Raw genomic sequence first — 26,166 nt, 5'->3', positions numbered from 1 at the left:
GTGGGTTCTGGCTCCTTGGCCTTGGGTCAGCGAGGCTACTTCCTCACCTCCAGGCAGCTCTCCAGCCGTCACTTCTTGCCATCTGGAATTCACAGCCTGGTGAGTCTGCAGGCCTGTCCGCATCACTCGTCTCCACGTGGAGAGCTTCTCTGTCCATCATCCCTCATTCTTTGGTCAAGTATTTATCACTCTTTAAGAATCATTGTGAAATACACATGGCATTAAGTTTACCAGGATTCCCTCTTAGTAAGACTGCATTTCCAGTGGTTCCAGGGAGGGGGGCATGTGTTCAGTTCTCTGGTTGGGGAGCTAAGATCCCACGTGCCATGCAGCGCGGCCAAAAGATTAAAAAAGAAAGCAGAATGTTTAGTGACAAAAATGAGATGCACAGCACAATACCATTAACATAGCAAGAACCCACGCATGTAAATAACACACGCCCTTGAAGCTTACATTTAACCTGGACGCACGGTTCTGTGGCTCTCAGCACGTTCGCACTGTCGTGCAGCCATCACCACCGTCACCTCCGGATGCTTCACCTTCCCAAACAGAGCCTTTCTCTTCATCACACGAGAGCCCCCACCCCAGCCGCCGGGACCCACATCTACATTCCGCGTGTGTGAGCCTGATCATTGTGGGTGCTTCTCAGATGGCATAGTGGTAAAGAATCCGCCTGCCAACGCAGGAGGTGCAGGAGACGAGGGGAATGAGTCTGTGCTAACTCCGGGAAGTAGTGGAGGGCAGAGGAGCCTGGCGTGCTGCAGGCTGTGGGGTCACAGAGAGCCAGACATGACCTAGCGACCGAGCCGCAGCAAGCTGCTGGCGGAAGAGGAGTCACGCAGTGCTCGTCCCTCTGCGTGGGGCTCATGCCAGTCAGCCTGACGACCTCAGGGTTCTTTCCTGTTGTAGCGGGGTCGAGGTGTCTGTCCTTCCTTTCTCCGGCTGGATCGTGGGCGGACATTTGGTTCACATGTTCAGCCATCAGTGGACCCTTGCGTGGCCTCCTGGCTGCTGTGCCCTCCTGGCTGCTGTGCCCATGCAGGTACAAATATCTCCCTAAGGCCGTGCGTTAGGCTTCGGTGCGTTATTCTTAAGTAACTTCCACGGGCCAAGCATTCTGGTGAGCGGGGCGCACCTTCCGTACTGCAGGGGGACAGACGGGTAAGCATGGTTCCCGAGTGTAGGACTCACTGGGCCCCGGGGGCGGCAGGAGAGGGGGTCGTGGGAGAGAGATCCGGGGGCCCAGACTGGGCTCGGGGTGGGGAGGCCCTGGACTGCTGGGCGGACACGAGAAGGGGTGAGGCCTCCCACACGGCTGAGCACGCGGAGCGCGGGGGCGGGCCGGAGCAGAGGGCAGCAGAGCGGTCATCGGCAGCTGCGCGGCCGTTGCTCGGCGCTCAGCTGGTCCGCCTGGGCTCGAAGGCACAGCTGTGGGTGACTCAACGGGTGGGACCCTCCATTCTGAGGAGCTGCCCTCACCCTGTGAGAGTGGAGGGGCCGGGAGGGGGAGAAGAGAAGCGGGGAGGGCTGGGGCCTGACGCTAAGGCTGGTGTGGACGAGTCCCCGCCCCTCCCCTCCCCCTCCCCCTCCCCCCTCCCTTCCCCACGCCCTGGGAGGTGGAACAGGAGTGGGTGCAGGGCAGGTGATGGACGGCTGTTTCTGAGTGACTGTCAGCGTCCCGATAAGATGAGGCCGACAGCTGCTGCTCCCGGGATCCCACATGACGCGCCGTTCTCCTTCACCGCTGCTGACGGCCCGCAGCGCCAGGCCTTTCTATTCTCCTCGGAATAGTCAACGGAACGGTCCAGGCTGATAAGAGGAGCGGCCCCGTTACCTGGCAACGGGCTGGAGCGGAGGGCTGCTGATGGGAAGATCAGCTGCGGCGATAAACCGCCTTCCTTCCCCGCTGCTTCTCTGTGGACCACAGCAGACAGCCGCAGCAGCCCCAGAGACTTGGGCGGAGTCTGAGCTCCCAAAGGAAGCTTACTGCGTGCCCTTGAGTCAGCCTTGGGCAGGTGCCCCCGCCAGGAGGAGCCTGGCTTCCTGGAACCTGCAGCGGAGGTCTTTAAGGAAGCAGGGGAAAGAAGGAAAGAAAGAAAGAAAGCAAGCGAAGTCGCTCAGTCATGTCTGACTCTTTGTGATTCCATGGACTGTAGCCCACCAGGTTCCTCCATCCATGGAATTTTCTAGGCAAGAGTACTGGAGTGGGTTGCCATTTCCTTCTCCAAGGAAGCAGGGGAAGCACCATTGAAATCCCGCAGCCTGGCCGGCATGTCAGCCAGGCCAGGCAGAGACAGCAGCAGGGTGGGCTGGCCTGGGGGCAGAGTCAGCCCCATTGGGACCCTGAGAGCTGGCAGCGAGGCTTGACCATCGGGTGCTGTTGGTGGTTTGGTTCCTGCTTCTTCATGGTCTTTCTTCCAGTAAATGCCTTTCGTGTGGATGAGACCTGCTGGCCACCGCATCAGGACGCTGCCTCCCTGCCCGCAGGCCCGTGTCCACTCCACTCTCCTCTGCCCTTGAATCTTGCCTTTTGTCTGCTGGTCATTCATACAAGATCGTGGAATTTTAGAACTGGGAAAGGTTCAGATCATTTGGTTCTCTTCCGTTATTTTCAGAAACAAACAAAATCCAAACCCCAGACCCCTGAGGACCTGAGAGGTGGCAGCTACACTGGCTGTGTGGGCTCCTCCAGGCCAGGCCCCTGGCTGGCACTGCAAGGCTGAATGACCACCTCACGTTTCCGCTGGTCCACGGGAACGTTCTGTCCTGGTCATTTCATCGGATTTCACGTAGAAAAGGCAAAGGCAATTTGGCCGCTAGAAACTATAGCGTTTTTACTATGATACTCGGCTGCTCAGATACAAGGTGAGCTCCGTCTCCATCACTGCATTTCCTTCTGTGCACAGCTGGTGCAGGTCCAGAGTCTGGCTCCTGACTCTGCTTCCTCTGAGGCCTGCCTGCCGGAACTGGAACTCTGGTTGCCTTTCAGACGGGAGTTTGCTGTGACGGTGTTTGATCATGTTCTGCTTTCCTCTGACGACAGCAGTGAAGGGAGCTGTGGGAGCCTGGTGCGTCTGAGCTGAAACATGATGTCCTCGCTGAGGAGCAGAGGGAAGCAGGCGGCCTGCCGGCGGCTGGAGGGCAACCCCCATGGGCCCCGCTGTGCTGCCTTCGGCTCTCTGTGGGACGAAAGGCCCGGTGCAGGATGAGGGGGTGCTGGCAGGGCGAGCTGCTGCTCAGAAGGGGTGAAGCGGGGCAGGTCCTGCTCTCAGAACAGCTGGAGGCTCACCTGTGCCCAGGGGTTTGCACTCGAGCCCAGAGTCCTCCAGCTGAAGAGACCTTAAGAAAGGTCTGATTTGGTAGTTGTATTTCAGGAACTGGCATGCAGAGAAGGGAGGCCGTGCGCCCGGGCTGCACAGCAGGTTGGGGAAGCACCAGGACGGGGGCCTGGGTCCTGCTGCTGCCTCCTCGCCCTTTAGTGGGGCTCAGGACACGGCGTAGGTGGGGCAGGCACGGTTGTGCCACCTGGGGAGGGGGCCGCAGCTCCAGTCAAAAATGCAGCAAAAAATTATCGATGTTTTCCCTTTCCAGAGGAAGAGATCAGCCTCCCATTCTAGACCCGTGCTAGACTGACTCCACACGAGCCCCTCTGAACTGCTGGCAGCATGCTTGGTCGCCTGGGAGGCAGCCGTCTCGTCCCTGGGGCCTCAGCGTCCCTCCGGTCCTGTCTTGGCACCCACCCGCTCTCCGTCCCAGTCTTCTGCCCTGCAGATAAAGGGGGCTGTGGGTGTGGCCCCAGAATTCCGCTGAGCTCATCAAGCTTTGGGGTCTTCAGTCCTTGTCCGCACCTGTGGCTGCTGTGGTCACTCTGCAGGGAGGTCTGGGGGACTTCCAGACCGTGCTCCCCTGGAGGCCCGTGGGCAGTGCCCACGTTCTGTGCTCTGTGACACCTCCTCCCAGAACACACCCTGGACCCCAGAGCCCCTCTGGGCCGCACGCCCCCCCCGTACATGCATGCTCACCTCTGACGAGGCCGTGGGTCTGTCCAGCTCTTCCATCTGCACTGCCCCACCCTCGCCGAGGCCCCCACCCCCCACGGGCAGCTCCCTGCAGCCCCGCGGCTCCCTGCGTGGAATCGCCCCAGCTCAGCGCCTCCTGCGCTCCTGGAGGACGGCCGCCTCTCCGCCCAGACTCCACCCTCGCCCTCGCGTCCGCCGGACCCACCGCTTACTCTAGCCTCGGAGCTCTGCCCTCTTGGCCCTGGTGACCGTCCATCCCGCTGCCCAGCCTGCATGGCCCTGGCAGCCCCCTGCGGCCGTCCCCTGGGTCCTCCACCTCCTGTGGGTGGAGCAGCTGATGCCCTTCTGCTGTCCTCGAGGCCCGTCCCCTGTTGCCCACATCACAGTTAGAGGTGGATGCTGCTCGTGGGAGGGGTGCCCCTGAGCCCAGAGGCCCCGAGAGCAGAGCCTGTGTCGTCCATTTGCCCCGAGCGCCTGTCCTGTGGCTCTTCTGCCTGCTTGTCCCGCGGGGCGTTAGGGCAGGGCCGTGTCCCGGGGTCGGGGCAGCACAGGGCAGCGTGAATGGAGACGAGTCCACTGTGAGAGCAGGAAGGGCCTCACAGACTCGCCGTGGACACGGGCCGGACGTGCGCGGCTGTGCTGAGCAGAGTGCAGCCTGCCCGTCTGTGGAGGTGGACAAGAGAGCGCTGAAGCTCTTTGTTGAGGAACAGGTGGGGCGGGGGGTCAGGTTTCTGGGATGAGTGTGGAGGTTGGAAAAGCAGCTTCCTTGTTCTATTGCTGAGTTTGACAGATAAAAAAACGTAGGAGCCTGTGTGTGTGTGTGTATACACACACACACATTCACGTGGACTCACGCGCACACACATTATATTGCTGTTCAGTCACCAGGTCAAGTCTGACTCTGTGACCCCCTGGACTGCAGCACGCCAGGCTTCTCTGTCCCTCAGCATCTCCCGGAGTTTGTACAAGTTAGTGTCCATTGACTTCGTGATGCCAACCATCTCATCCTCTGCTGCCCTCTTCTTCTGCCCTCAGTCTTTCCCAGCACCAGTGCCTTTTCCAGTGAGTCAGCTCTTCACATCAGGTGCCAAAGGACTGGAGCTTCAGCTACATCATCAGTGCTTCCAGTGAATATTCAGCGTTGATCTCCTTTAGGATGGACTGGTTTGACCTCCTTGCAGTCCAAGGGACTCTCAAGAGAACTCTCCAGCACCACAGTTCAAAGGCATCAATTCTTCAGTGCTCTGCCTTTTTTATGGTCCAACTCTCACATCTGCACATGACTACTGGAAAAAGCATAGCCCTGACTAGACGGACCTTTGTCAGAAAAGGGACACCTTTGGTTTTTTTTTTTAATATTTATTTAGCTGTACCAGGTCTTATTTGTGACATGCGAGACCTAGTTCCCTGACCAGGGATCGAGCCCAGGCCCCCTGCACTGGGCACACAGAGTCTTAGCCACTAGACCACCAGGGAAGTCCCGACACCTTTGGTTTTTAATACACTGTGTGGGTTTGTCATAGCTTTCCTTGCAAGAAGCTATCATCTCTAATTTCATGGCTGCAGTCACCATTCGTAGTGATTTCAGAGCCAAGAAGAGGAAATCTGTCACTGTTTCCACTGTTTCCCCATCTATTTGCCATGAAGTGATGGGACTGGATGCCACGATCTCAGTTTTTTAATATTGTCTTTTAAGCTGGCTTTCTCACTGTCCTCTTTGACACTTACAAGAGGCTCCTTGGTTCCTCTTCACTTTCTGCCATTAAAGTGTTGTCATCTGCGTGTCTGAGGTTGTTGACATTTCTCCTGGCAATCTTGATTCCACCCTATAACTCATCCAGCCCAGCACTTTGCATGATGTGCTCCACATATAAGTTAGATAAACAGGTTGACAGTAAACAGACGTGTCATGCTGTGCAGGGCCACCCGAGATGAACAGGCCACAGTGGAGAGTTCTGACAAAACGTGACCCGCTGGAGGGGGAGTGGCAGCCGCTCCAGAGCTCTTGCCGTGGGAACCCACGAACTGTTTAAAAGACACGCATTATCAGTTCAGTTCATTCATTCAGTTTCCAACTCTTTGTGACCCCGTGAATCACAGCACGCCAGGCCTCCCTGTCCATCACCAACTCCCGGAGTTCACTCAGACTCACGTCCATCGAGTCAGTGATGCCATCCAGCCATCTCATCCTCTGTCATCCCCTTCTCCTCCTGCCCCCAATCCCTCCCAGCATCAGAGTCTTTTCCAATGAGTCAACTCTTCGCATGAGGTGGCCAAAGTACTGGAGTTTCAGCTTCAGCATCATTCCCTCCAAAGAAATCCCAGGGCTGATCTCCTTCAGAATGGACTGGTTGGATCTCCTTGCAGTCCAAGGGACTGGCAAGAGTCTTCTCCAACACCACAGTTCAAAAGCATCAGTTCTTCAGTGCTCAGCTTTCTTCACAGTCCAACTCTCACATCCATACATGACCACAGGAAAAACCATAGCCTTGACTAGACGGACCTTTGTTGGCAAAGTACTGTCTCTGCTTTTGAATATGTTATCTAGGTTGGTCATAACTTTCCTTCCAAGGAGTAAGCGTCTTTTAATTTCATGGCTGCAATCACCATCTGCAGTGATCCCCCAAAAATAAAAGTCTGACACTGTTTCCACTGTTTCCCCATCTATTTCCCATGAAGTGATGGGACCAGATGCCATGATCTTAGTTTTCTGAATGTTGAGCTTTAAGCCAACTTTTTCACTCTCCTCTTTCACTTTCATCAAGACGCTTTTTAGTTCCTCTTCACTTTCTGCCATAAGGGTGGTGTCATCTGCATATCTGAGGTTATTGATATTTCTTCCGGCAATCTTGATTCCAGCTTGTGCTTCTTCCAGCCCAGTGTTTCTCATGATGTACTCTGCATATAAGTTAAATAAGCAGGGTGACAATATACAGCCTTGACGTACTCCTTTTCCTATTTGGAACCAGGCTGTTGTTCCATGTCCAGTTCTAACTGTTGCTTCCTGACCTGCATATAGGTTTCTCAAGAGGCAGGTCAGGTGGTCTGGTATTCCCATCTCTTTCAGAATTTTCCACAGTTGATTGTGATCCACACAGTCAAAGGCTTTGGCATAGTCAATAAAGCAGAAATAGATGTATTTCTGGAACTCTCTTGCTTTTTCCATGATCCAGCGGATGTTGGCAATTTGATCCCTGGTTCCTCTGCCTTTTCTAAAACCAGCTTGAACATCTGGAAGTTCATGGTTCATGTATTGCTGAAGCCTGGCTTGGAGAATTTTGAGTATGACTTTATTAGCGTGTGAGATGAGTGCAATTGTGCGGTAGTTTGAGCATTCTTTGGCATTGCCTTTCTTTGGGATTGGAATGAAAACTGACCTTTTCTAGTCCTGGGGCCACTGCTGAGTTTTGCAAATTTGCTGGCATATTGAGTGCAGCACTTTCACAGCATCATCTTTCAGGATTTGAAAGAGCTCAACTGGAATTCCATCACCTCCACTAGCTTTGTTCGTAGTGATGCTTTCTAAGGCACACTTAACTTCACATTCCAGGATGTCTGGCTGTAGGTGAGTGATCACACCATCGTGATTAACTTGGTCATGAAGATCTTTTTTGTACAGTTCTTCTGTGTATTCTTGCCATCTCTTCTTAATATCTTCTGCTTCTGTTAGGTCCATACCATTTCTGTCCTGTATCGAGCCCATCTTTGCATGAAATGTCCCCTTTGTATCTCTAATTTTCTTGACGAGATCCCTAGTCTTTCCCATTCTGTTGTTTTCCTCTATTTCTTTGCATTGATCACTGAGGAAGGCTTTCTTATCTCTTCTTGCTATTCTTTGGAACTCTGCATTCAGATGCTTATATCTTTCCTTTTCTCCTTTGCTTTTCACTTCTCTTTTCACAGCTATTTGTAAGGCCTCCCCAGACAGCCATTTTTCTTTTTTGCATTTCTTTTCCATGGGGATGGTCTTGATCCCTGTCTCCTGTGCAATGTCACGAACCTCATTCCATAGTCCATCAGGCACTCTATCTATCAGATCTAGGCCCTTAAATCTATTTCTCACTTCCACTGTATAATCATAAGGGATTTGATTTAGGTCATACCTGAATGGTCTAGTGGTTTTCCCTACTTTCTTCAATTTCAGTCTGAATTTGGCAATAAGGAGTTCATGGTCTGAGCCACAGTCAGCTCCTGGTCTTGTTTTTGCTGACTGTATAGAGCTTCTCCATCTTTGGCTGCAAAGAATATAATCAATCTGATTTCGGTGTTGACCATCTGGTGATGTCCATGTATAGAGTCTTCTCCTGTGTTATTGGAAGTGGTGTTTGCTATGACCAGTGCGTTCTCTTGGCAAACTCTATTAGTCTTTGCCCTGCTTCATTCCATATTCAAAGGCCAAATTTTCGTGTTATTCCAGGTTTTTCTTGACTTCCTACTTTTGCATTCCAGTCCCCTATAATGAAAAGGACATCTTTTTTGGGTGTTAGTTCTAAAAGGTCTTGTAGGTCTTCATAGAACCGTTCGACTTCAGCTTCTTCAGCGTTACTGGTTGGGGCATAGACTTGGATTACTGTGATATTGAATGGTTTGCCTTGGAAACCAACAGAGATCATTCTGTCGTTTTTGAGAGTGCATCCAAGTACTGCATTTCAGACTGTTTTGTTGACCATGATGGCTACTCCATTTCTTTTGAGGGATTCCCGCCCCCAGTAGTAGACATAATGGTCATCGGAGTTAAATTCACCCATTCCAGTCCATTTTAGTTCGCCCCTCCTGACCTTGAACGTGAAATAGCTCCTCTAGGCCCTCCTGTGCCCGCGCAGCCACGGCTCCTTGGACATGGGGTTGCTCCTCCTGGCCGCCACCCCTGGCCTCGGGCATGGGGTAGTTCCTCTCAGCTGCTCCTGTGCTGTCGCAGCCTGGCACTCTCGCTGCCGCCCCTGACCTTGGACGTGGGGTAGCTCCTCTTGGCCTCCGCCCCTCGGGCATGGGGTCCTCCTGGCTTCTGCCCCTGACCTCGGACGTGGGGTAGCTCCTCTCAGCCACGCTATGTGCGCTTTTGCAGCCGCCTGCGCTCTGTGTATGTATATATATATATATATATAAATTTAAAAGAAAGGTTTCAAGAAAATCTAATTGATGTTTCTCTTAGAATATATTTACAATGCTATCCACCACAAACCAAATTTAAAAATGATTCCATTATACTGCAGACCGGAAGTGACTTACAAGGGGTGTTCCAAAACACATAGGAAATGTCTCTGCGTGTTTCCCTCCATGCCAGCCTGCGTGTGGGGTGTTTCCTGTGGGTCTCAGGTGGGTCCTGGAGGCCTGGGGCCCCGGGTGGCTCAGCTGCTGGCGGCTGACCTGCTGACCCCTGCCTGCACTCAGCTTTCTCGTCTGTAAGGTGTGGGGCCGATGCATCCCAGTGCTGCTTCAGGTCCCTGCTTTCAGGGTATTTGGGGTCAGAGCGTGACGTGGAAGCTCCGTGTGTTCTGAAGAACATGCTATCTCGTTTCTCCTCCCCGACGCCACCCACAGCACTGACTGGGGTTCCAGAACCCCACGCACTGTCTGAGTCCCGGCCGTGCAGACTGTCCACCCTGCCGGCGACGGTGGAGACCCTCCCTCAGGGACAGCAGGGCCCCAGCCCCTGGTGGCAGGCAGGTTGGTTTTAGCAGCGCTCAGAGGAGGGGCAGTGGGCTGGTCCGAGAGGGAGGCAGAAGGTTGAGCTCCACAGCCAGTCGGGCACCTGGGCAGGTCGCTGCCTGGATCCTCCGGGCTTGGCAGAGGCCCCAGAAATCCAGGAGACGCTTGCAATACTTGAGATGACTTTCTGCCGCTCCAGTGGGGCATCTCGGCGTAAGCACGTGTAGTGCCCGACCGGCAATTGCCCACCAGCCCGGCCCGGCAACGTGCTCCTGATAATTAAACGGGCTGCATGTGAAAGGCTCTCCTCTGCTGCGTCCCTGCAGTGAGACCATGTGAACAACGGAGGCGCCTTCGCCTGCAGCCGGCAGATGAACCGTGTGAGGCCCTGGGCCCTGAATTAGCCTTTTGTACCCAAGGCAGTGATTTGAATGCTTGAACCTCCACAGGAAGCTTGTCTCAAAGGGAACAATTCCCAAATAAGGGCTAATTAGGGCCTAAATTAATTAGAAGGTGCGGTTTGAAAAGAGGTTGAGGAGCAGAGTCTGTCATTTCAGACAAATGGGACAGAGCGGGATAAATGGGGCCCCACTAATATCTCACTCTTCCCAGAGCCCCCCTTCCCCGCCGTGTTCTCAGGAGGCCCCCGGAAGCAGCCCCACTGGCCTGGTGGCCCCACCGCCAGCACCTCCGGCAAACCAGCGCATCTGCCCCTGGCGGTCCCGTCTCTCCCCTGGAAACCAGCCCTGAGTGCTGAACACTGAATGGTCACCGGACCGTCAGAAGCAAAGCTTCACATCACAAGTGTGACGGTCTCAGGCTGAAAAGGACAGAAAGGCGGGGGGTGGGGATGTGAGGGCGAGATGGAAGGCAGCCTGGAAGCCACGCTGCACTGGGCTCACCTTTGCGTTTGTGGTTTTCACGATGAGCTGCTTTTTGTTTAAAACCATTCCTTTCCATTAGGCTTCCCTGGTGGCTCAGATGGTAAAGAATCTGCCTGCAATGCAGGAGACCCGGGTTTGATCCCTGGGCCGGGAAGATCCCCTGGAGAAAGGAATGGCAACCCACTGCAGTATTCTTGCCTGGAAGGTCCCATGGACAGAGGAGCCTAGCAGGCAACACCCCATGGGGTCACAAACAGTCAGACACGACTGAGTGGCTAACACACCACACACTCATTCCTTTCCGAGGGTTTCTGATCCTGGCAGCTGCTCGGAGCTGTGCCTTGGGCTCGGCCAGGGCTGTCCGCCCATCTGTCTGTCACCCCCTCACGGTCTCTCTTCTCTGCCTCCCTTCTCGCAGACGGAGTGTTCGGACGGTGTCAGGAGTTTCCGGCTGTGGACGCGCTCCGCTATGAAGTGTCGCCGGGGGTCCTGCAGCACCTGACAGCCACCCTGCAGAAGCTCTCCCGCACAGGTGGGTGGGCCCGGCCCATCCGCGTCCTCCCGGTGCCGAGGCCTTAGACAAAGAGCGGGTCAGCCAGCCAGCGGCGGGCAGGGAGAGGCGGCCTGGGTCCCTCCCGGCAGCTGTGGCCGATGCTGTGGGTCAGTGGCAGTGGAGGGCTGGCCACGTGCCCAAGAAGATGACCACACTTCTGAAGCCCCAGTCCCAGTGTCTCAGCCCCGCCGCCTGGCTCCTCAGGGCCAGTGGTCAGGTGCTCATGGCCTTGGCTGAGGCCCAGGATCAGGCGAGAGCAGCTCCTACAGAGGAGGGGAGTCTTCTCCAAAAGATGTCATGCATTCACGCCCAGACCCCAGGGGTCTGCACTGTAGGTTTAGCTGCCGCGGCCGCCCAGGCTCCACGGCGTCCTGTCTGCTGCCGACCCTCAGCACAGGCTCCTTACCTGTAGATGTGGGCCCAGGCTATGGAGCGTGCATGTGAGCCCATGGCGGCCTCCAGCCCCGTGTCCTCGGTGGCCCCATGTCCCCTGCATAAGTCTCAAGGGAACAAAGCTGATGAGACCCCGAGCCCCAGAGGATGCTGGGGCCTGGAGTGCTGGCAGGAGGCAGTCGCTGGGCTGGCAAGCAGAGAGCAGGTCGCCTCTGGTCTCCACCACTCTTAGCAGCAGCAGCCAGGCCCAAGGTGGGTCCCGTCCTGGAGCTGCAGCCGCTGACCCCAGGGCCCGCTGTCTGCAGACAGCGTGTGTGTTGGGGGCCATCAGCCCTCCATGATGGCAGCCCCAGCCCCTGCCAACCCCCTTTGGATTGGCTGCTGCCTTTGGTCTGCGAGCTTGTCAGTGGAAGTCATGGCAGGTGGTGTTGAGTGGAGCAGTTTGGTGCCCTTCCACCTCGACGACCCTCACCCCACAGGTCAGGGAATAGGGGGCGTCCTGTTGCTACCGAGCTAGCTACCGAGTTCATGCATTCCAGACCAGGGAGCAAGCCCAGGACGGCTTTGATCACTGGCCTTTAAGCCCCAGGGTGTCTGGTGGACGCTGTGAAGTTCGGGGTCTTCTGGTGTTAGTATCAGCTGAGGGCCGGTCCAGTGGTCACTGGAGAGTCTGCTGATGTCCTTTCCTGGTCAGAGGCGTCCCTTTAGCGGGGCCTAGGGGCAGACGGAAGGATGAACATTGGCTTGTGTAGCAGGGCCTTTCCTCCAGGGCCCCTACCCCCACCCCGCCATTCCCGGGCTCTGATCTGTGAGGTGAAATTCCTCCGTCTGGAAAGTACAGGAGGGGCCGTGACTGTCCTGCTGCCTCGGTGGACGCAGGGCTCTCCTGCCAGGCAGGCCCTGGGTGCTGGCGGAAGGCCGTCCGGTCCACTCTGGGAAGACTGTAGTGGCTACGAAGCCCCAGGTCTCTGCAGTCCCTCTCTCATGGTCAGCGCTCCGTGGTGGCCCCATGCCTTCCCCTCAGTGCTGAGTGCCCCCGCCTGGGCCATGCCTCCCCCAAGCGGTGCCCCCAGCAGTCCCGGTTGGAGGCACACAGCGCCCAGTGCATTCCTGATGTGCAGGGCCTCTCCTGAGCTCTCAGAGGAGGCCGGGCCCATGGACTTATTCCTCGTGACTCCAGGCCTTCTGGAGCATTGGCATAGTGTGAGCCTGTCGTGGGACGAGGAGGCTGCGGTGTGTCCAGCTCACTTCACAGAGGCCCCGTGTCCCTGTGTGTGTGGGCCAGCGGCAGAGAGCCATGCTCTGGGCCCGGGTCGGCAGGCCCGTCTGGCCCATTTCCATCCGTCCCCCTTGTCTCACGCCCTGGCTCCAGGCCCACAGGTGTTCCTGCTGCTGCAGAGCGGCCCACACACAATTCTTCCGCGTGCTCTGCTCTCACGGCCGGGCCTCACCGTCTGGGCCCGCCGCAGCCATCCAGATGCGGGCGAGACGCTGTGTCCTGGGAAGGTCTGTGGGCCGCAGGACCACCACCTGGGGGTCAAGGTTCCTCAGGAGAGGGCGGGTGCCCTCCCCTGCAGAGCAGGCTGCGGGGCCCCGTGTCTCAGCTGCGTCGGGATGGTCCACACCTGGGTGCCCTCCCCTGCAGAGCAGGCTGCGGGGCCCCGTGTCTCAGCTGGGTCGGGATGGTCCACACCCGGGTGCCCTCCCCTGCAGAGCAGGCTGCGGGGCCCCGTGTCTCAGCTGGGTCGGGATGGTCCACACCCGGGTGCCCTCCCCTGCAGAGCAGGCTGCGGGGCCCCGTGTCTCAGCTGCGTCGGGATTGTCCACACCCGCATCCGGCACCCTTCCCGTCGCAGCCTGATTGCGGGCTCAGACTCTGGGCTCCTTCCAGAGGGAATTCGAGACACACGGAGGGTGCTTCATGGAGGAGGCAAAACAGAAAGGAAGTACGTTTTTAAATGCGTAGATGTCCTTGTTGAGAGCAGTTTTAGATTTACAGAAAGGTTGAGCAGAACGAGTAGGGCTTGCATACCTGCCCCCCGAAAGGCTCTCTGACCTTGGGGTGGCACCTGGATTGGCACTGGGCGTCGGTATTTATGATCAGTGCATGCCCATGGCTCACTCTAGGGTTAACTTTGTCCTGCACATTCTGTGGGTTTGACAGGCATGTGATGTCACGCAGTGCCGTTCCGGGTCTGGGTGGGGAAAGCTCGCTGCCCTAACGGCCCCGTGTGCGCCTGGTCATCTCCCCCACTCCCCGAGTCCTGACAGCCACTCCCCTTCCCACTGCTGTTTCCAGAATGTCAGTTAGCTGGGATTGAGCAGTGTGTAACCTTTTCAGACTGGCTTGTTTCACCTAGGCCTGTGCTTTGAAGTTCCTTCCATGACTTTCGATGGCTTAATAGCTCACTTATTTCTAGCGCTGAATGACAGTCAGCTGTCTGAATGGACCAGTTTTTCAGTTGACCCACTGAACGACGTCTTGATTGCTCCCAACCACTGGCAGTGGAGAAGAGAACTTCTATAAACGTCCATGTGCAGGGTTTTGTGTGGACAGGACTTTTGAACTCCTTTGGGTAAATACCAGATCTTACCGTAAGAGCACATTTCGTTTTGTAATTGACTGTCTCCAAGCAGCAGTGTGGCCGGTGAGGGGGCGGGGGCGGTGGGGGACTTACCAAAGCTCTTAGAGGTGCAGTTTCTTCATCGAGTGAATGTGGACGTCAAAACAGGGCCATCGTGAAGGTCAAACGATGACATCAAGTAAAGTACTCTAAACGTGTTATAAAAGTACTTCCAAATGTTGGCTATTATTCATTTGATGCTCTGTCCCGATTTATGGAGCTTTTACCCAGTTCACCGGAGAAGGCAATGGCACCCCACTCCAGTACTCTTGCCAGGCTCCTCTGTCCATTGAATTCTCCAGGCAAGAATACTGCAGTGGGTCTGTTCCTTTCTCCATGGGATCTTCCCAACCTAGGGATCAAACCCAGGTCTCCGCATTGCAGGCAGATTCTTTACCGTCACCAGGGAAGCCCAAGAATACTGGAGTGGGTAGCCTATCCTTTCTCCAGGGGATCCCCACCTGCCAATGTAGGAGACGCAGGTTCGATCCCTGGGTCAGGAAGATCCCCTGGAGGAGGGCATGCCAACCCACTCCAGTGTTCTTGCCTGGAAAGTTCCATGGACAGAGGAGCCTGCTGGGCTATAGTCCATGGGGTCACAGAGTTGAACACGACTGAAGTGACTTGGCATGCATGAATCAACCAGTTCATACCCACCTATTTCTTTTCCAGTGGGAATTATTGCAGAGTTTCTGCTGAGGTGGTTAGCTCTGTGCATTGACTCTAATGCCAGAAGGGCAGCCATTTCTCACAGGACACAGGTATGCTCTAGCTCTTTCCTCACATCAGTGGTGGTGACCATGATGATTCAGGTCGACTCACTGACAGGTGAGGGTGGCCGTGCCTCAGGGGAGCCTGTCTAGACCGCCAGCAACGGGACAGGCAGGATGTGCCCCCAGGCCTGGAACAGAACCCACGTCCTTCCCTGAGCCCAACTCAGCCATCCTTGGACACCCATTCCCTCTGTGGAACTCCTCCCCCTCCCCCAGAACACACCTGTTTTTTTAAGCTTTATATTTTCTTGGGCTCCAAAATCACTGCAGATGGTGACTGCAGCCATGAAATTAAAAGATGCTTGCTCCTTGGAAGAAAAGCTATGACCAACCTAGATAGCATATTAAAAAGTAAAGACATCACTTTGCTGACAAAGGTCTGTCTAGTCAAGCTATGGTTTTTCCAGTGGTCATGTATGGATGTGAGAGTTGGACTATAAAGAAAGCTGAGCACCAAAGAATTGATGCTTTTGAACTGTGGTATTAGAGAAGACTCTTGAGAGTCCCTTGGACTGCAGGGACATCAAACCAGTCAGTCCTAAATGAAATCAATCCTGAATAGTCTTTGGAGGGACTGATGTTCAAACTGAAGCTCCAATACTTTGGCCATCTGATGCGAAGAGCTGACTCATTGGAAAAGACCCTGGGAAAGATTGAAGGCAGGAGAAGGGGGACGACAGAGGATGAGATGGTTGGATGGTATCACCAGCTCAGTGGACATGAGTCTGAACAAACTCTGGAGATAATGAAGGACAAGGAAGCCTGGTGTGCTGCAGTCAATGGGGTCACAAAGAGTCAGGCACGACTGAGCAACTGAACAACAATTTTGTGTTGAGGTGTAGCCGATTACCAATATTGTAACAATTTCAGGTAAACAGCAAAGGGATTCAGCCAGACATATACATGATCCATTCTCCGTGAAACCCTCCTTCCATCCAGACTGACACTTAACACTGAGCAGAGTTCCCTGTGCTTTATAGTAGGTCCTTGTTGGTTATGCATCTTAAATAAAGCAGAGAGCACCTTGTTATTAAGTTATCTTCCACCAGCCAGTCCCAAGCAGGTTACGCTCAGTGTCTTGGGACCCACATGGGTGCCTCCCACAGAAGCTGGAGCAGTTCTGCTGGGCTTGGAGTCCTGGCGGGGACAGCATTTTGGCTTCTGCTGCTGGGCCACCAGAGGGCGTGTTGGAGTGCCTGGATGGGCCCAGCTGCTGTACCTGGTGGCAAATTGCATTTCCTTGTGTCTCCAAGGCACTGGGGGCTTCCCCGGTGAGCCAGGAGATGTAGACGTGAAATAAAGTTTCATAGGCTTGGTTGAAAAGCAACATCGTGGGGACACTTGTGGTCTCCTGAACTGCATATCCTAGCACTTTCCGGAAACGATCTTGTGTTTCTCTCTGGACCCGTCTGCCCGCTAACGCTGTAGCTCTCTGCCCTCCATGCCTCTCCCCTCCTGGGCCAGCCCACTGGAGGTGGCGGCCCCAGGCCTTAGGGGTAGACTCCTGTCCAGACTCCCATCTCCCTTGGGTGTGAGGCTCAGCTTCTGCAGGTCAGACCTGCAGTTCTTGTACGGTGTGATGCTGGTTCCTGGGGAAACTCATCCTTCTCTTTGTCGGGGGTTGGTGGTGTCCTGTTTTTACCCTCTCGCGTGGAAGACCTCAGGATGCAAACTCCCTGCCATCCCGTGGGCTCGGCCGCGTCAGGCAGAGTGGGCATGCGTCTCCCCTGCCCCGCTTCTTCACGGCCACACCCAGAAACACAGGCCTGGTCCCAGCGAAGGCGGCTGCTGGCAGGGCTGTCAGGAGCCTTCCTTTTGAAGAAGGGAAATGGGGCTTAATTGTGCAACATAAATACACACATGAGAGAACAGAAGATGTTCACGTTTATTCACTACTCTTGTCTCCTGCTGGCAACATTGTTTCGTGAGTGGATACATTGTTCTCTCATGTATTAAAGTTTTAAAAAACGCATTTCACTTCTGACACTTCATTAAAATTCAGCATGTAGATGTCACTCGTTGGCACGTAATTTGCTGTCATAAAAACAACTTTGGATTTACTTCCTGGCAAGAATCTCCTGATATATTGAGCTGTATGTCAAAAGCAAGAAACAAAAACGCAAAAAGTAAGAATCTAACACAATGTCACATTTCCTTAAAAGAGAATGAGAAGAAATCCCCTAATGAAACGGAGCAGAACGCAGGAAGCCAGCGCGGGCGGCAGAGGAGGCCCGACGCGAGTGCGGCCCGCAGTGCCGGGGCTGCGCGGGGCGGGGTGGGCGGCTCCCGCCGGCAGCGGGCTGAACTTTGACCCCTGCTTGGCAGCTCCCCAGCTGCTGGTGCTGAGAGCCGTCGCCCTTGCCTGTGTCGCGCCCTCTGCGCTTGCGCACTTGGCATCCCACCTGGGTGCCGGGTCTCTCGGTGAGTCTGAGCTGCAGTCTCCCCGGGACCCGCGTTGACTCCCGAGCCCACAGGAGCCGAGTCACTGCCCTCTGTCGCTCCGTGCGGCCTGCTTTCCCGTTGCTGGCAGTCCTGCTACTGCTCCTTCTTTTCTTTCTTGCCTCCTGGCAACTTGTTACGGGATTTGATGCCTATAGTCTTTCTTTTTTTGCCCTTTTAAAAAATGTGAACTTAGTTTCCCTGAACATTTAGAAAGAGGCTGGGTTCCTAAAGCTTTTCTAACTCTGTGGAGCTCACCCTTCTGCGTGTGTGTGTGTGTGTGTGTGTGTGTGTTTTGGTGCAGTGTCAAAAACACGTGGCAGGTCACTTTTTTATCATCGTGATAGAATTTCATTATCGTGATAGAACTGACAGGCCACACATGAACCCTTTGGAGGTGTATAGCTTAGTTTTTAGTATGTTCAGATATTCATCACCACTGTCCAATGTCAGAAACTAAACCTCAGCGATGACTCAGTCCTCACTCCATCTCCCTGCCCCGCTGCTCCTGGCTACCCTGATCTAGTTTCTCTCTTAATGGATTTGACTGTCTTAGAGATTTCATACAGATGAGTTCATGCAAATATGACCGTTTTGTCTCTGGCTTCTTCCCCTTGGCATAACGTTTTCAAGCTGTGTTCATTCTGTGGCATGTATCAGTTCTGTGCTCACTTTTAAGGCTGAACAATATTCTTTTGCCTGGATACACTGTATTTTGTTTCTCCATTCGTCAGCTGTGAAAGTGCTGCACTCAATGTGCCAATAAATCTGGAAAACTCAGCAGTGGCCACAAGACTAGAAAAGGTCAGTTTTCATTCCAATCCCAAAGAAAGGCAATGCCAAAGAAGGTTCAAACTACTGCACAATTGCATTCATCTCACATGCTAGCAAAAGTAATGCTCAAAATTCTCCAAATGAGGCTTCAACAGTACATGAACTAAGAACTTCCAGATGTACAAGTTGGATTTAGAAAAGGCAGAGGAACCAAAGATCAATTAGCCAACATCCTTTGGATCATGGAAAAAGCAAGAGAATTCTAGAAAAACATCTGCTTCTGCTTTATTGACTACACCAAAGCCTTTGACTGTGTGGATCACAACAAACCATGGAAAATTCTTAAAGAGACAGGAATACTAGATCACCTTACCTGCCTCCTCAGAAATCTGTATGCTAGTCAAGAAGCAACAGTTCGAACCAGAGATGGAACAATGAACTGGTTCCAAACTGAGAAAGGAGTACATTAAGGCTGTATATTGTCACCTTGCTTATTTAACTTATATGCAGAGTAGATCATGTGAAATGCTGGGCTGGATGAAGCACAAGCTAGAATCAAGACTGCTGGGAGAAATACCAATAACCTCAGATATGCAGATAACACCACCCTTATGGCAGAAACAAGGAAGAACTAAAGAGCCTCTTGATGAAAGTAAAAGGTGAGAGTGAAAAAGTTGGCTTAAAACTCAGCATTCAGAAAACTAAGATCATGGCACCCAGTCCCATCACTTTATGGCAAACAGATGGGGAAACAATGGAAACAGTGACAGACTTTATTTTCTTGGGCTCCAAAATCACTGAAGATAGTGACTGCAGCCATGAAATTAAAAGACCCTTGCTCCTTGGAAGAAAAGCTATGACCAACCTAGACAGCATATTAAAAAGCAGAGACATTACTTTGCCAACAAAGGTCTGTCTAGACAAAGCTATGGTTTTTCCAGTAGTCATGTATGGATGTGAGAGTTGGACTATAAAGAAAGCTGAGCGCTGAAGAATTGATGCTTTTGAACTGTGGTGTTAGAGAAGACTCTTAGAGTCCCTTGGACTGCAAGGAGATCTAACCAGTCCATCCTGAAGGACATCAGTCCTGAATATTCATTATTGGAAGCACTGATGCTGAAGCTGAAGCTCCAGTACTTTGGCCACTTGATGTGAAGAACTGACTCATTGGAAAAGACCCTGATGCTGGGCAAGATTGAAGGCAGGAGGAGAAGGGGGTGACGGAGGATGAGATGGTTGGATGGCATCACCGACTCAATGGACATGAGTTTGAGCAAGATTTGGGAGCTGGTGATGGACAGGGAGGCCTGGAGTGCTGCAGTCCATGTGGTTGCAGAGTCGGACACGACTGAGCAGCTGAACTGAACAGAACTGATCTATCATTTGTGGACTTTTGATTGTTCCATTTTTGGCCATGATGAATAATATTGTTGTGAATCCTCAGTACACATCTTTGTGACAACATATGTTTTCAATTCTTTTGGGTTCACCTGGAGTGGGATTTCTGGGTCATATTTAGTAGCTTTATACTCGTTTTATGGCCTAAAATTTGTCTGTGAGACCCTTCCTGGGCATTTGTAAAGAAAGTGTGATCTGCTCTGTGGTGTGGAATGTTCTGTTAGGTCTGTTGGGTGGAATATTTCCCAAGTCCTCTGTTTTCTTGTTCATCTTTTCTTTAGTTTCTCTATCCATTATTGAAAGCACAGTATTGAAATGTTCAGCTATCGTTGTCTATTCTTCCCTTCAATTCTGATGGTCCTTCTTTTTGTATACAGGAGCTTCATTTTTAGGTGTATATATATTTGTAACATGAGAAACGCTGGGCTGGAAGAAGCACAAGCTGGAATCAAGATTGCCGGAAGAAATATCAATAACCTCAGATATGCAGATGACACCACCCTTATGGCAGAAAGTGAAGAGGAACTCAAAAGCCTCTTGATGAAAGTGAAAGAGGAGAGTGAAAAAGTTGGCTTAAAGCTCAACATTCAGAAAACTAAGATCATGGCATCTGGTCCCATCACTTCATGGGAAATAGATGGGGAAACAGTGGAAACAGTGTCAGACTTTTATTTTTGGGAGCTCCAAAATCACTACAGATGGTGACTGCAGCCATGAAATTAAAAGATGCTTACTCCTTGGAAGGAAAGTTATGACCAACCTAGATAGCATATTAAAAACCAGAGACAGTACTTTGCCAACAAAAGTCTGTCTAGTCAAGGCTATGGTTTTTCCTGTGGTCATGTATGGATGTGAGAGTTGGACTGTGAAGAAAGCTGAGCACCAAAGAATTGATGCTTTTGACCTGTGGTGTTGGAGAATACTCTTGCCAGTCCCTTGGACTGCAAGGAGATCTGACCAGTCCATTCTGAAGGAGATCAGCCCTGGGATTTCTTTGGAAGGAATGATGCTAAAGCTTAAACTCCAGTACTTTGGCCACCTCATGCGAAGAGTTGACTCATTGGAAAAGGCTGATGCTGGGAGGGATTGGGGGCAGGAGGAGAAGGGGACGACAGAGGATGAGATGGCTGGATGGCATCACCGACTCGATGGACATGAATATGAGTGAACTCCAGGAGTTGGTGATGGACAGGGAGGACTGGCGTGCTGCGGTTCATGGGGTCGCAAAGAGTCGGACACAACTGAGCGACTGGACTGAACTGAACTGAACTGATATCTGTAACTGTTGCACATTCTTGGTAGCTTGCCCACTGGTCTCTAGTAACAGCTGTTGTCTTAAAGGTGATTGCATCTAATGTTAGTTACACATTCCTATTCTTTTTTTTTGTTTGTTTGTTTGTTTGTTTTCGTTACTATTTAATGAGATTTCTTTATATAATCCTTTTAATTTCAGCTGTTTTTGTCTTTAGAGATAAACCATGTTTCCCATAGCATATTTTTGAATAATGCTTTTTAAATCTATTCTAAGAAGCTCTGACTTATACTTGGAATATTTAGCCCATTAACATTAATGCAGTTACTGATTAGATAGGATATATGTCTTCTATCTCCAGTTCCAAAGAAGGGCAATGTCAAAGAATGTTCAAAATATACAACTGCACTCATTTCACATGCTAGCAAAGTAATGCTCAAAGTTCCCCAGGCTAGGCTTCAACAGTATGTGAACCAAGAACTCACAGATGTTCAAGCTGAATTTTAAAAGGCAGAGGAACTAGAGATCAAATTGCCAACATCCATTGATTCATAGAAAAAGCAAGAGAATTCCAGAAAAACATCTACTTCTGCTTCATTGACTATGCTAAAGCCTTTGACTGTGTGGATCACAACAAACCATGAAAAATTCTTAAAGAGACAGGAATACTAGACCACCTTACCTGCCTCCTCAGAAATCTGTATGCTAGTCAAGAAGCAACAGTTCGAACTGGACATGGAACAACAGACTGGTTCCAGACTAGAAAAGGAGTACTTCAAGTCTCTATATTGTCAGCCTGCTTATCTAACTTATATGCACAGTACATCATGTGAAATGCCAACCTAGATGAAGCACAAGCTGAAATCGAGATTGCCAGGAGAAATATCAATAGCTTCAGATATGCAGATGATACCACCCTTGTGGCGGAAAGTGAAGAGGAATTAAAGAGCCTCTTGATGAAAGTGAAAGATGAGAGTGAAAAAGCTGGCTTAAAGCTCAACATTCAATAAACTAAGATCATGGCATCTGGTCCCATCACTTCGTGGTAAATAAATGAGGAAACAATGGAAACAGTGATGGAATTTATCTTCTTGGGCTCCAAAACCACTGCAGATGGTGACTGCAGCCATGAAATTAAAAGACTGCTGCTGCTTGAAGAAAAGCTATGACCAACCTAGACAGCCTATTAAAAAGCAGAAACATTACTTTGCCAACAAAGGTCCATCTAGCCAAAGCTTTGGTTTTTCCAGTATTCATGTATGGATATGAGAGTTGGACCATAAAGAAGGCTGAGCACCAAAGAATTGATGCTTTTGAACTGTGGTGTTTGAGAGGACTCTTGAAAGTCCCTTGGACTGCAAGGAGATCAAACCAGTCAATCCTAAAGGAAATCAATCCTAAATATTCTTTGGAAGGACTGATTGTCACACAAATTATATTTTTATACAACGTCTATCTTTCAAAACAGGTTCATAATTATTGCCTTGTGTAGTTCCTTTTAATTTGGGAGCAAAAAAGTTAGATACACAAAATATACATGTTCTGTCATTTACATTGCTCACAGTTATCTTTTACTGTGCTCGTGATTTCTTCATTGGGATGACTTATTGTCTAGTTTCCTTTTGTTTTTGTCTGACGCACTCCCTTTAATATCTATTTTAGGGAACATCTACGAGCAGTGGATTCTCTGTTTTGTTTGCCTTAATTTTGAAAGATAGCTTTGCTGGGTATAGCATTCTTGACTGACAGTCTTTCCTTCAGGATTTTGAATATGTCATCTCACTGCCTGTGGTCTCCACAGTTTCTGATGAAAATTAGCTGTTGACATTGTTGAGGATCCCTTGTATGGGAGGAACTGCTTCTCTTGTGCTTCCAGGATCCTCACTTCGGCTTTTGTCAGTTTGATGCTGACGAGGTTCTCTTTGAGTTTGTCCTACTTGGAATTTCTCAAGCTTATGGATGTCTAGATTTATAGTTTTTTATCAAATTTGGGGGGTTTGGGTCATTATTTGTTTAAGTATTCTTTCTGCCCCTCTCTTTCTCCTCCATCTGAGACATCTGTTACGTGTATATTGGCACATTTGATGATGCCTCACCAGCTCCGTTCATTTTTCATCATTCTCTTTTTCTTTCTGCTCCTCAAGCTGGATAATCTCAACTGACTGTCTGCAGTTCAGTTCAGTTCAGTTGCTCAGTCATGTCTGACTCTTTGCGACCCCATGAACTGCAGCCCGCCAGGCCTCCCAGTCCCTCACCAACTCCTGGGGTTTATCCAAACTCATGTCCATTGAGTCGGTGATGCCATCCGACCATCTCATCCTCTGTCGTCCCCTTCTCCTCCTGCCCTCAATCTTTCCCAGCATGGGGTCTTTTCAAATGAGTCAGCTCTTTGCATTAGGTGGCCAAAGTATTGGAGTTTCAGCTTCAACATCAGTCCTTCCAATGACTATACTCAGGATCACTGATTCTTACTCTGCCTGCTCTGACACTGTTGAGCTCTTCTGGAGAACTTTTCATTTCATTTTTTATAAATTTTAACTGAAGACTTTCTATTGTTTTTTAATATTATTCTTATCTCTTTATTGATATTTTCTATTTGGTGACTCATTTTCATGAATTATTTAGACATGGCACCTTTTGGGTTTTTGAACATCTTTAAAATAACTCCTTTAAGCTCTCTGTCTAGTAACCTCAGCATCCAGTTCCTTAGGGACAGTTTTTATTATTGTTTTTCCCCTCTATGTGTGAAATGTACTTCCTTATTTCTTTGCATGTCCCCAAAATTTTCATTAAAAACTGGATATTTTAAATAATACAGCCTGGCAACCCTTGAGATCAGATATTCCCCCCACTCAAGGTTTGTCGTTGTTCCCATTTGTTTAGTGACTCTAGTAAACCAATGCTCTAAAGCCTGTACTCTGTGTCACGTGTGGCCACTGAAGTCTCTGCCCAGCTAGCTTAGTGGTCAGAAATGATGGGACCAGGTCCCTTGAACACCTGAAACCAAGTCTCTAGGCCTTGCACTTCTGTGTGTGCTGGGCAGGCCTGCATTGTTCAGCCAGGCAGTTGGGAGCTCTGCCTTGGCCTTGCTTCCTACCACCTCAGAGCCTGAAGGTCACACAGAGGTGAGCTTCTCGTGGCTTTCCTGAGCACGTGCCCCATCCTGCACATGCTGGTGGCCATGCTGAGTCCCAGGACTACAGAGAGCTCTACAAAGCCCTGTGTGTGTCTCGTTTCCGCATTTCTCCTTTACAGCTTCTGCTTAGTCTGCTGTTTGCCCCAGAGTTACCCCTGCCCTCAGCTGCTGAGCAGCTTGGTACACCTCTAAGTATTTTCAACAGCTGCCCTGGGGATGAGGCTTTCACACACGGTGAGCTGTGAGTAGACTTAATAAAGACACGACGGCTCATCTAGGGAACCACAGGCAGGTCAAGTAGCGAGGCTGAGAAGGAGCTCCAGCCCACCCCGCCCTGTCCCACGGCTGCCAGCCTTCCGTTTCTGCTGCGGCTGCTCAGTTCCAGGCTATGGCAGAGCTGGAGAGGCTGGTGGGAACAGGGCAGGTTACAAAGCCGGTCAGTTGAGGACTTGTACTGAGAATCAGCCATATTTCTTGAGTAACTGCTGCCTCCCCACCGATTCATGCCAGCCTTTGATTGCCAGAGTTTTGAAAAGGCTGATTCTGACCATTTTTGATGGTTTTCTCATCATTTTATTTTATGAAGAACTGACTTTTTTACTATGTCCAGAGCTGGCTTCTTGAGGTTTCTCATCTCCAGTCCTTTTTCTGGACATCGTCTTGGGGTTACCTGTCCTTGGAGATGACTTCACTTAGATTTGATTTAAATATGCTCCTGGATTTTGCTCACTACCTAGTCCCTATCTCTACTTTTATGTGGCAGTTGGGGATTATCTAAAACATTGCTGCCATCGCCACATCCATCTTCCCAGGATCAACTGATCACTGAACTGATTTATATCCCCCCCCACCATGTATATGACAGGATATGTGTCCTCCCTCAGTTGCCCAACATGGACATGAATGCCTGTTTAATGCATGGCCCTTTCCTTGGTGGGAGTACCCACTGCATCACTCTGCATGCAGGAAGTGAGCCATTCTGTCTCCAGAGCATGTCTCAGCCTTGACCTCACACAGCATAACTCAGGAGGCCTCAAAAAAGAGGATGTCTGAGCCTTACTCCAAAGAGCCTAACCTAAATACTTTCATAGCAGGCCTGCCTTCAGCAGCTCTTAAAAATTCCCCTGGTGATTCTGATGTCTTAATATCTCTCTCTCTCTCTTTTTTTTTTCATATAAAATGGGACTAACAGTCTCTGAATTACCTAGAACTTATTTAAATACAAACATACAAATCACTTTTTCCCTATTCATGTCTTACATTTTTTATCTGAATGTTCTAAGATTTTCAAGTTGCACGTTTAATGGCATTTTACTCCTATAAGGTACATTAATATGGTATATTGTTATAATTTTCAAAGAATAATGGAGACTAGCAATACTTGGTATAGTACAGTATAATTTTTAGATAGTTACAACTTCAGTATTCAGCACAAGCTTTCTTTTTGCTGTAAGAAGAATATACCTTTTTATTTAGAAGATTAAAAAAAAAAAAAAAAACAGAGTGATTGAAGGATATTCCCAGTGCCATGTCGTTGGAGTATTGTTGGTGCTAGAACTCCCAACAGCAGAGTGTAGAACAAGACTTCTCAGAATTCTGACCTCAGGACATCTTCATACTATTAAAAATTATTGAAGACCCTAAAGAGCTTGTGTTTTTTGTGGGTTAGTGCTATCTGCATTTACTGTCTTAGAAATTTAAAAATTGAGAAAAATTAAAAAGCTACATTTTAATCCATTTTAAAATTAAAACAGTCATAATAAACTTGATACATAATAACCACAGAAGCTCTGTCTTCCAAAGTATTAAAGTGGTGTGATGCTTTGTTAGGCATTTTTGCATATTTCCTTATGGTTTGTCTTCAGAGGAAACAGCTGGGTCCTCCTGTCTGTTTCTGCACTCATGCCAGGCAGTCTTGGCCCACAGAGCCCTGGAAAACTCCAGTGTAATTGAAAATACAATGAAGAGGAAAGCAGAGCCTTAGTATTTTATGAAAATAATGTTGACCTGTTTCCCACTTAGAGCCCCAGGGACCCAACGGAGGCCCTCAGGTCGCACTTTGAGAACAGCTGTAGAGAAGAGAGTGTGGGTCCGGAGTCGGGAGCTAGCGTCCGCTCCAGCTGTGCCCTCAGTGGGTCCTGTCGGCTCGGCGCACACATCCTGACAGCACGCAAGCTCTCCCGGTTTCTCTGCCTGTGAAACGGGCAGCCCTGCTCGGGGCATCACACCTGTGCAGGTGGCAGGAGTCAGACCGGGCAGAGGGGAAAGAGAC

The 26,166-nt window shown here is 50.9% G+C and overlaps 1 protein-coding gene and 1 long non-coding RNA gene across 6 annotated transcripts in view; both read left to right on the top strand.

Annotated features, from left to right (window-relative positions):
- The window catches only part of PTPRN2 (protein tyrosine phosphatase receptor type N2), a 598,037-nt gene that overhangs the window by 135,454 nt on the left and 436,417 nt on the right, over positions 1-26,166 (top strand). For all 5 annotated transcript variants that reach the window (XM_010804706.4, XM_059886010.1, XM_059886012.1 and 2 more), the window contains one exon: positions 10,971-11,084. In XM_010804706.4, the coding sequence (XP_010803008.1) occupies positions 10,971-11,084 (114 nt within the window). The remainder of the gene's footprint in view (positions 1-10,970; positions 11,085-26,166) is intronic.
- Positions 1,902-5,801, top strand: LOC132345162 (uncharacterized). Its single transcript, XR_009494314.1, has 2 exons — positions 1,902-3,068; positions 3,592-5,801. It is a non-coding gene; the product is annotated as an uncharacterized lncRNA (long non-coding RNA).

Source organism: Bos taurus, chromosome 4 (assembly GCF_002263795.3).
Source record: "Bos taurus isolate L1 Dominette 01449 registration number 42190680 breed Hereford chromosome 4, ARS-UCD2.0, whole genome shotgun sequence".
Taxonomy (NCBI): domain Eukaryota; kingdom Metazoa; phylum Chordata; class Mammalia; order Artiodactyla; family Bovidae; genus Bos; species Bos taurus.
This window is presented reverse-complemented; position numbering and strand designations above follow the sequence as displayed.